The sequence below is a fragment of the Arachis duranensis genome, chromosome 4 (assembly GCF_000817695.3).
Source record: "Arachis duranensis cultivar V14167 chromosome 4, aradu.V14167.gnm2.J7QH, whole genome shotgun sequence".
NCBI classification, from domain to species: domain Eukaryota; kingdom Viridiplantae; phylum Streptophyta; class Magnoliopsida; order Fabales; family Fabaceae; genus Arachis; species Arachis duranensis.
In genome coordinates, this window is record NC_029775.3 from 27,089,262 (window position 1) to 27,099,563 (window position 10,302).

Genomic DNA, 10,302 nt, shown 5'->3' on the forward strand with positions numbered 1-10,302 from the left:
AATTCTTGAAGAATTATCCTGAGGAATTTGTCATTGGGAACGTCTCTCATGGAGTGCAAACAAGGTCTTCCACTAGAAAGGCAAATGAAGGATCCAACATTGTCCTTCTATCACAGATAAAGCCTCAAAACGTTAAGGAAGCACTTAGTGACCCATCTTGGGTTAAAGCTATGGAGGATGAGCTTCTTGAGTTTGAAAAGAACCAAGTATGGACTTTGGTTCCAAGGCCAAGTGGAAAGAAAGTGACCGGCACCAAGTGGATATTTCGAAACAAGTTGGGAGAAGATGGTAGCATTGCAAGAAACAAGGCAAGACTAGTGGCTCAAGGATATGACCAAGAAGAAGAAATAGACTTTGATGAATCCTTCACCCCTGTTGCCCGAATGGAAGCCATAAGACTTCTCTTAGCTTATGCTGCATTTTGTGGTTTTAAATTATATCAAATGGATGTGAAATGTGCAATTTTTAATGGTGTGATAGATAGAGAAGTGTATGTGGAGCAGCCTCCTGGTTTTGAAAATAAAGTATATTCTAATCATGTTTTCAAACTGTCTAAAGCTCTCTATGGTTTAAGACAAGCTCCTAGAGCTTGGTATAAGAGACTTAACTCTTTTCTTTTGAAAAATGGTTTTCAAAGAGGCACCACAAACACAACTCTATTTATCAAAGACTTTAATGATTCCTTTATTCTAATCCAAATATATGTCTTCTTTTATTCTAGTCCAAATATATGTTGATGACATTATTTTTGGATTAGCAAATGAATCCCTTTGTTCTGAATTTGGAAAACTCATGACAAGTGAATTTGACATGAGTATGATGGGTGAACTTAATTTCTTCCTTGGGCTGCAAATTAAACAAACTGAAAAAGGTATTTTCATTCATCAAGAAAAATATGCCAAGGAATTAGTTAAGAAATTTGGTATGAAAAATGGCAAACCCATGGGAACACCCATGCATCCTAGTTCTAAGCTAGACAAGGGAGAAACTGAGAAAGATGTTGATGAGACTAGGTATAGAGGAATGATTGGTTCTCTTATGTTCTTAACTTCCTCTAGACCCGATATTGTGCAAAGTGTTGGATTGTGTTCTAAGTTCCAATCCAAACCTAAAGAGTCACATCTTTCTGCAGTTAAAAGGATCATTAGATATGTTCATGGCACATTTAATTTTGGTCTTTGGTATCCTAAGATTGATGATTTTTCTGTAGTTGGTTATTGTGATGCAGATTTTACTGGTGATAGAGTTGATAGAAGGAGCACTTCTGGTTTATGTTGCTTCCTTGGAAAGTCCTTAAATATTTGGTCAAGTAAGAAGCAACCAACAGTGGCCTTATCCACTGCAGAGGCTGAGTATATAGCTGCTTCTTCTTGTTGTTCTCAGCTTTTATGGTTAAAAACACAGCTTGCTGATTACAAATTAAAGGCTAAAAATATTCCCTTGATGTGTGATAATATGAGTGCCATCAATATTTCTAAAAATCCAGTTTTGCACTCAAGGACTAAGCATATTGAAGTGAAATTTCACTCAATAAGAGAACATGTCCAAAAGGGGGATATTATTATTCAATTTGTTAAATCTGAGGAGCAATTAGCAGATATTTTTACAAAACCATTAGCTGAGGATAGATTTTGTATGCTTAGGACTTGTCTAGGAATTTTGAGTTATGATTCTTTGTTTGAAAATTGCTGATGTATTTGCTGGAGATTTTTGTCTCATAAATAGGTATGAGACAATTCTGGGCAGGTGATGAACGTCTCCATCAAGCCAGTGTGTTCTGGGCTTGTTTCAAATGAAAGATAATTTGGGTCAACCTCAAAATCAGATCTAGAGTGGTCCAATGTGTTTCCTTAAATCTAACTATCTCTGAGCTCATATATGAATGTTACATTTTTTTTTGGTTGATGGGCTGTGTAATTTTCAAATAACTTTTCATTCAATGTTTATAATCCAAAAAGATTTTTCAATTTAACTTTTGTTTTTTTTCAAAATTTAAAATTCATTTCCTATTTTATTTTCAAATCAAATCAAATCTTTATTTTATGAGGTCAGGTCTTTTCATGTCATTTCAAAAGGTGATGCAGTTACATAGTTTTGGAAAACCACTTTTGGGTACGGTTACCAACACTCCCTCTCTTCCCTCCATAACTTCTCCACAAACCCTTCGGTTTCTTCCCTCTCACTCCACTGTCTCTCTTCTATCAAAAGCCTTAATCTAACCAAAATGGGGAAGAAAGTCATTGCTAAAAGAGCACCGCGTGAGAAAATTCATAAACTTCCAGGATATCCTAGACCATCAACTCGTTCTCAAGACACCACTTTTACTCCTTCACCCTCTCCTCCTACCTCTCCTCCTCGCACTACTCCCATGGCACGAACCAAGACCACACCAAGGTACCCTACTCCTGCCAAGCCGACACCACCACCGAAGGTCACAACTTCCAAGCCAGGCTCCTCAAAACCTGGTTCTGCAAAGCCTAGCTCATCCAAAGGCAAACGTCCGGCGACTGAAGAACCCATTCCCGAACCAACACAACCCAAATCCAGGTCTGTTCTAGTGTGTTCACAAAGAGGTAACCCTCATTGCCCTCTCAAATCTGTTAGAGAACCAGACATTGATCCTTTTGCTCACAAATCACATTTCATGATATCTCACTCAGATTATAACCCCATCGTTTCAAATCTGCCATGAACCATGATTTTTTTGAGGGAGTTATTCAGTATCGTACTCTATGTCCCTCTTTTCTTGCTGATTTACCAGATTTGAAAAAGAAAGGTTTTCCTTTTGTTGAAAATTTGGAATTTTTAGACTGGAATCACCTTTTTAAAATCAAAAAACCTGTATATCCTCAGTTAGTCAAAGAATTTTATGCAAACATGACTTATCATGAAGGAAGTGTGCATTCTTATGTTAAGGGCATAGACATTATCTTGAATAATGAAACTATCAGTGAATCCTTGAAGTACACTGATGTTGGGCCATGTGCTTATACATCTGTGAAGTGGGATGAAGGTGTTGGTATCTCTTACCATGATGCTCTGGCTCACATTTGTGAACATGTTTTCTTAATTGATGGCATCACATCCACTCACAAAGCCCTAGGATATGAACGTGCTCAGTTGCATCGTATTGTCAACCACATCTTAATTCCACAAAGCGGTTCATATCAAAGGGTTTCTTACATAGACACACTTGTTTTGTATGCCCTAATCACTAAAACAGAAATCTCTTTTGCCTATTTGATGGCTAGATACATGTTATTCTGTTAGAAGTGTGAAAGATAAAGCACTACCTTATGGCATGTTTTTGACTTGCATATTTGAGACTTTTGGTGTTGACCTGTCAAATGAGGCTTATGAAAATAAACATTCATACCTAAAAGGGGATGGTTCAGTGAAACAGCAAAAAGGACCAACTCGATCTGAGAGAGTGGTTCTAGATGATGATGATGAAGAGTACATCCCAGATGACTCTCCTCCTCCTTCCACTGAGGGTACTTCCATTTCCACTGGAAAGAAATCTGCTCTGCTGAATGTGGTCAAGGATGTTGCTCAAGAGTTTGTTTCCCAATCAAATCACTTGATTGTCATGAGCAAGGAACAATGGAAGCTAGCTATCAAGCATGAGAACTTCCTGAAGAAATCAAGAAATAGGGTGGCTGTACTCATGACCTTCATTGATAACCTTCAAAATGATGAAGACATTGCCACTGATGTTGAAGAGGAAGCTGCTTCGGAGGGGGATGGTTCTGATGACTAGGATTTGTCTCATAAAAAGTGATGCAGCTGCTCTCTTTTTGTCTCATGAATTCTGTTTATTTTGCTATTATTTAATTTTTTTTTGTTGGATAACTGTAATAACTCTAAATACCTTTGTTGGTTTAGCTGAAACTTTGGACTGTGGCCTAACCGTTACTTGCAGGACTCTTAATGTTTCTTTTGTGGATCTTGCTCATTATCCACCCTTGATGACAAAAGGGGGAGTAATAGTAGGATAGCATAAGCATTTTTTGGGACTTTTGTCTAAATTGTTGCATTAAAACTTGACTTCACATGCTGAATTTTTATGCTGATATTAGCTTGATGTTGGCCTAATTTTGTGGTGTTGCTTATTTGATATCCCTTAAATAAGATAAATGTGCACAGCTCTCTATTGTGTTATCTTTAAGTACAATGTAAAACAGGAATAAAGAAGAAAGCATAAATCCAGGGGGAGCTAATCTTGAAAAGGAAAGGGGGTGCAACACTAAAGCAAGAAACATCAAAGGGAAGTTTTCTAACTTCACCAAAAATTTTAATTCCTTTGATCATTGCTTAATTATGTTTGTCATCAAGGAGGAGATTGCTGAGTTAAGAAACTAATTAATAGAATTGATGATGACAAACATTTGATTAGTGAGCAAATCACCCAATTAGTTTTGATTATTTTTGATAAGTGATGCAGGCTAAAAAACAAGTGTTGCAACAGCCCAACATCAAACAAAAGATATCAGCTAATGGGCTGAATGGTAAGTGAAAAATAAAGACAAGCCCAAGTCATTCATCTCAAGCAAAAATTCATCAAAGAAGCAAAGCAAGGCACCAACGGGCTGAAGTAGAGAAGAACCCGATCCAAGCCCGAAATTGATTTTCAATTTCCCACCATCTTGCCTTACCAGAAGCAACGTTCCTCTCCTCTCTAATCAAGTCACATCAAGGCTTCAGAAAAGTAAGAAAGAGAAAGAGATAGAGCTTCTTCCATAAGCCTTTCACCGAAGAAGAGAGAAAGAGAAAGATTAAGCTAGAAAGAAAAATATCAAATCACCCAGATCAAACCAAATCTAGCTTTGATTAAAGGTAACGCATTTCCTCTTGCATGTATCAAATCTTCATCTCTACTTCCCAACACTCTGCTCTATCCGAAATGGGATACAAGAGAAAGAGAATTTTTGTTCTTCTCTGCTGTGTATCTACGGTCTTAAACAAGACTTGGGGACCAAGTTGGTTTTCAAGGGCTCAGATCAAGTTGACCATTGAAAGATTTCTATGGTTGCTGTTTTATGGCTTTCAGCCAAGATGAGGAAGTCAGAAGGAGAGTTTCTATTCTGAGGATTATTGAGAAAAAGTGAATTTGTGGTTAGTGAAACTCAAGGCTCAAGGTGTTGACCTTGGGAGAAGGTCCCAGCGACATACAAGGAGAATAAAAGAAGACTTCTTGCTCATTCAGAACCAAGGAGAGAAAACCAGAGAATGAGAACAGTGTTCTGTTAAGAAGTTCATCTACTTGGATAATGCTTTCTTTCAAAGAAGCATTCGGCCAATACTGAAGAACTGCATCTGAGGTTTACGAATCTGGTTTTGCACATAGCTAAGAGGCTGTTGATAAAGTCAATCTCCTTCATGTTTACTGATTGTAATGTACTTTTCTAAGTTTATCTTTCTGTAATTTCTTGTGAGAAAAGGCGTGAGAAAGCTCAAGTAAAAGCCATGAGTGGAAAAAGGCTGAGTGATACACTTGAGAGAAAAGCCTAGAGTTATTTTCTGATTTCTTTAGGTTGGTTAAGTATCTTGTATCTTGTATCTGTCTGGTATCCCTTTCTTAGTTGGGTTAGCACTAAGAGTGAATAGTTAGGAGTTAGCATAGCCAATGTCAAGTTAGGTTAGAACTTGAGTGTGAAATTGGTGTATGTAATACTGTTAACTATAGTGAAATTCTTCCATAATTGTGGAGAAGACTGGATGTAGGTTGCATAGCACAAGGCAACCGAACCAGGATACATGCTGGTGTTCGCTTTTCTCTTCTCTGCTGAATTTTGTTTTCTGATATTTATGAGACAAAAATAAATTGTCTCATAAATTTCCGCTGCTGAGTTCAAACAGAATCAGAATTGAAATTTTGATTAAAAAGGGTCATAACAGCAACTGAAAAGGAAGGCATAGATTCAACCCCCCTTCTCTAAGCCTACCACAACCTTCATTTTTTATAGACTTCTACGATAAAAAGGAAAAGAACTAAGGCCAATTCTTCTATATAGTTATACGAATAAATTTACACATGTAGATTTATATTGGAGAAGAATTTGATTGACAAGTATCCGTTCAAAACGATAACTCCTGTAGATCATTGAATTGAATGGCAGCTGTATGAATGTCAATAAGGCTGCGTTTATTTCTAATAACAGGACAGGACAAGACACTGAGAACAGGACAGGATAAGATACTGATGGACAGAGACACAAAATTTTGTATTCTTGCATTCTGTTTGGTGATAAACTAGAACAAATTATAAAAATTCAATTTATTCTCATTTTTTTCATTCAAAATATTTGAGATGAAGAATATAACAATAAAAAATATAATTATAAAAAATTAACAAGAATAATGAAAGAAAAAAGATATCTGGTGTCTGGCTGGCGTTTAACGCCCAGTCTGGCAGCATTCTGGGCGTTAAACGCCAGAACTGGCAGCCAGACCGGCGTTTAACGCCAGAAAGGGGCCTCAGCCTGGCGTTTAATGCCAGAAATGCCACACAGAGGGCGTTTAAACACCAAAAAGGTGTAGGGATGAGAAATCCTTGACACCTCAGAATCTGTGGACTCCACAGGATCCCTACCTACCCCAACTCACTCTCATTCCTCTTCACACCTTTCTATAACAAACCATTTCCCTCCCAAATCCAACCCCTATCACACGAATTCCCTCTCTTCCTTACCTTATAAATACCCCTCCTTACTCCTTCATTTTCACACATCACAAACACTTCCTACCCCCTTGGCCGAACCCTTCACACACCTCCATCTCCTCCAATTCTTCTTCTTCTCCTCCTTTCTTTCTTCTTTTGCTCGAGGATGAGCAAACCTTTTAAGTTTGGTGTGGAAAAAAGCTATACTTTTTATTTTTCCATAACCATTAATGGCACCTACGGCAGGAGAAATCTCTAGAAAGAAGAAAGGGAAGGCAGTTGCTTTCACCTCCGAGTCATGGAAGATGGAGAGATTCATCTCAAAAGCCCATCACTAGAAAGAGGATGGAGCAAACAAGAGAGCCACTCATGGACCTCAACAAGAGCATGAGGAAGTCCCTCATCAAGAAATCTCTGAGATGCCTCAAGGGATGCAATTTCCTCCATGAAATCAGAGAGGACCAAAAGGCCATGAGAGAGGAGCAACAAAGGCAAGGAAGAGATATTGAGGAGATCAAGCACTCCGTAGGATCTTCAAGAGGAAGAACTAGCCGCCATCACTAAGGTGGACCCGTTCTTTAATTCCCTTGTTATTTTCTTTACTATTTTTTGTTTCTTATGCTTTATGTTTTGTCTATATTTGTGTCTTTATTACATGATCATTAGTGTCTAGTGTCTATGTCTTGAAGCTATGAATGTCTTATGAATCCTTCACCTTTCTTAAATAAAAAATGTTTCTGATTGCAAAAGAACAAAAACTCCATGAATTTTGAATTCTATCTCGAAATTAGTTTAATTATTTTGATGTGGTGGCAATACTTTTTGTTTTCTGAATGAATGCTTGAACAGTGCATTTTTTTATAGTGAAGTTTATGAATGTTAAAATTGTTGGCTCTTGAAAGAATAATGAAAAAAGAGAAATGTTATTGATAATCTGAAAAATCATAAAATTGATTCTTGAAGCAAGAAAAAGCAGTGAAAAACAAAGCTTGCGAAAAAAAAGAAGAAAGAAAAAGAAAAAGCAAGCAGAAAAAGCCAATAGCTCTTTAAACCAAAAGGCAAGAGCAAAAAGCCAATAACCCTTTAAACTAAAAGGCAAAGGTAAAGAGGATCTAAGGCTTTGAGCATTAATGGATAGGAGGGCCCAAAGGAATAAAATTCTGGCCTAAGCGGCTAAATCAAGCTGTCCCTAACCATGTGCTTGTGTCATGAAGGTCCAAGTGAAAAGCTTGGGACTGAGTGGTTACAGTCGTGATCCAAAGCAAAAGATTGTGCTTAAGAACTCTAGACACCTCTAATTGGGGACTCTAGCAAAGCTGAGTCACAATCTGAAAAGGTTCACCCAATTATGTATCTGTGGCATTTATGTATCCGGTGGTAATACTGGAAAACAAGATGCTTAGGGTCACGGCCAAGACTCATAAAGTAGCTGTGTTCAAGAATCAACATACTAAACTAGGAGAATCAATAACACTATCTGAATTATGAGTTCCTATGGATGCCAATCATTCTGAACTTCAAAGAATAAAGTGAGATGCAAAAACTGTTCAGAAGCAAGAAGCTACTAGCCCTACTCATCTAATTAAAACTAAGCTTCATTGATATTTTGAGATTTATTGTATATTCTCTTCTTTTTATCCTATTTTGTTTTTAGTTGCTTGGGGACAAGCAACAATTTAAGTTTGGTGTTGTGATGAGCGGATAATTTATACGCTTTTTGCCATTATTTTTAGGTAGTTTTTAGTATGTTTTAATTACTTTTTAGTATATTTTTATTAGTTTTTATGAAAAAATCACATTTCTGAACTTTACTATGAGTTTGTGTGTTTTTCTGTGATTTCAAGTAGTTTCTGGCTGAAATTGAGGGACCTGAGCAAAAATCTGATTCAGAGGTTGAGAAAGGGCTATAGATTCTGTTGGATTCTGACCCTCCTGCACTCGAAGTGGATTTTCTAGATCTATAGAAGCCCAATTGGTGCGCTCTCAATTGCATTGGAAAGTAAACATCCTGGGCTTTCCAGCAATGTATAATAGTACATACTTTGCCCGAGATTTGATGGCCCAAACTGGCGTCCAAACGCCCACCAAAGACCCTTTTCTGGTGTAAAACGCTGGAACTGGCACCAGAACTGGAGTTAAACGCCCAAACTGGCATCCAAGCTGGTGTTTAACTCCAATGATGGCCTATGCACGTGAAAGCTTCAAAGCTCAGCCCAAGCACACACCAAGTGGGCCCCAGAAGTGGATTTCTGCACTATCTGCACTTAGTTACTCATTTTCCGTAAACTTAGTTTACTAGTTTAGTATAAATAGCATTTTCTACTATTGTATTTGGAGTCTTTGACCTTTTGGGAGTTCTTCGAACCCTTTTTGGAGGCTGGCCATTCGGCCATGCCTAGACCATTTTGTTCTTATGTATTTTCCAACGGTGGAGTTTCTATACCTCATAGATTAAGGTGAGGAGCTCTGCTATTCCTCATGAATTAATACAAGTACTATTGTTTTTCCTTTAATTCACACCTACTTCTTCTCCAAGATATACTCTTGTACTTAATTCAGTTAAGTCAGAATGAAGGCGGTGACCCGTGACAATCACTTACTATCTTCGTTACTCGCTTAACCAAGATCCACGTGCCTGACAACCACAAAGTGGTCTACATGATGTTCAACGTAGTCATTGGACGCCATCCAGAGTATATTCTCTTGGGTCTCTAATCCGCGATTCGCATTGTCTCTCCTGACAACACAACATCCGAATCTAAGATTAGAACCTTCGTGGTATAGGCTAGAATCAATAGGCAGCATTCCTGAGATCCGGAAAGTCTAAACCTTGTCTGTGGTATTTTGAGTAGGATCTGAGAAGGTATGACTGTGAAGAGCTTCAAACTCACGACTGTTGAGCATAGTGACAGTGTGCAAAAGGATCAAGGGATCCTATTCCGACACAAGTGAGAACCGACAGATGATTAGCCATGCGGTAGCTATGCCTGGTATTTTTCATCTGAGATGAGAAATCCGATAGTTGATTAGCCATACAGAAACTGTAGAGGACCATTTTCACTGAGAGGATCATACAGCTTGCCATGGAAGGGAGGACGCATGATTAGATGAAGACAATAGAAAAGCAGAGATTTAGAAGCAACAAAGCATCTCCAAATGCTTATCTGAAATTCCCACCAATAAATTACATAAGTATCTCTATGTTAATTTCCGTTTTATTTATCTTTTAATTATTAAAACCTCATAACCATTTGAATCCGCCTGACTGAGATTTACAAGATGACCATAGCTTGCTTCAAGCCGTCAATCTCCGTGGGATCGACCCTTACTCACGTGAGGTATTACTTGGACGACCCAATGCACTTGCTGTTTTGTTGTGCGGAGTTGTGAAAAGTGTGATTGCAATTTCGTGCACCAGAATATAATGTGGCTACCTTTACAGGTGTTACAATAGCGTTGAAAAGCATAGCCTAATCTAGTAAAAATGGAAGCTGAAAAGCGTAGCCTTTGGTCCTGGACAGCATCACTTGAAAAGCGCACCCTATTCCCAAATGCCAAAAGCGTAGCCCTTGGTGCAGAAAAGCGTAGCCTTTGAGAATAGGCAACGGCCGAATAGGAATCACCCCAGAAAGCGGAGCCGT

At 38.1% G+C, this 10,302-nt stretch overlaps 1 protein-coding gene across 1 annotated transcript; it reads left to right on the top strand.

Moving 5' to 3' along the window:
- The first annotated feature begins 2,224 nt into the window (after nt 1-2,224).
- Nucleotides 2,225-2,692, top strand: LOC107483882 (extensin-like). The gene has a single exon (XM_016104486.1). The coding sequence runs from the start codon at nt 2,225-2,227 to the stop codon at nt 2,690-2,692; it is 468 nt and encodes a 155-aa protein (XP_015959972.1).
- Nucleotides 2,693-10,302: the final 7,610 nt, after the last annotated feature.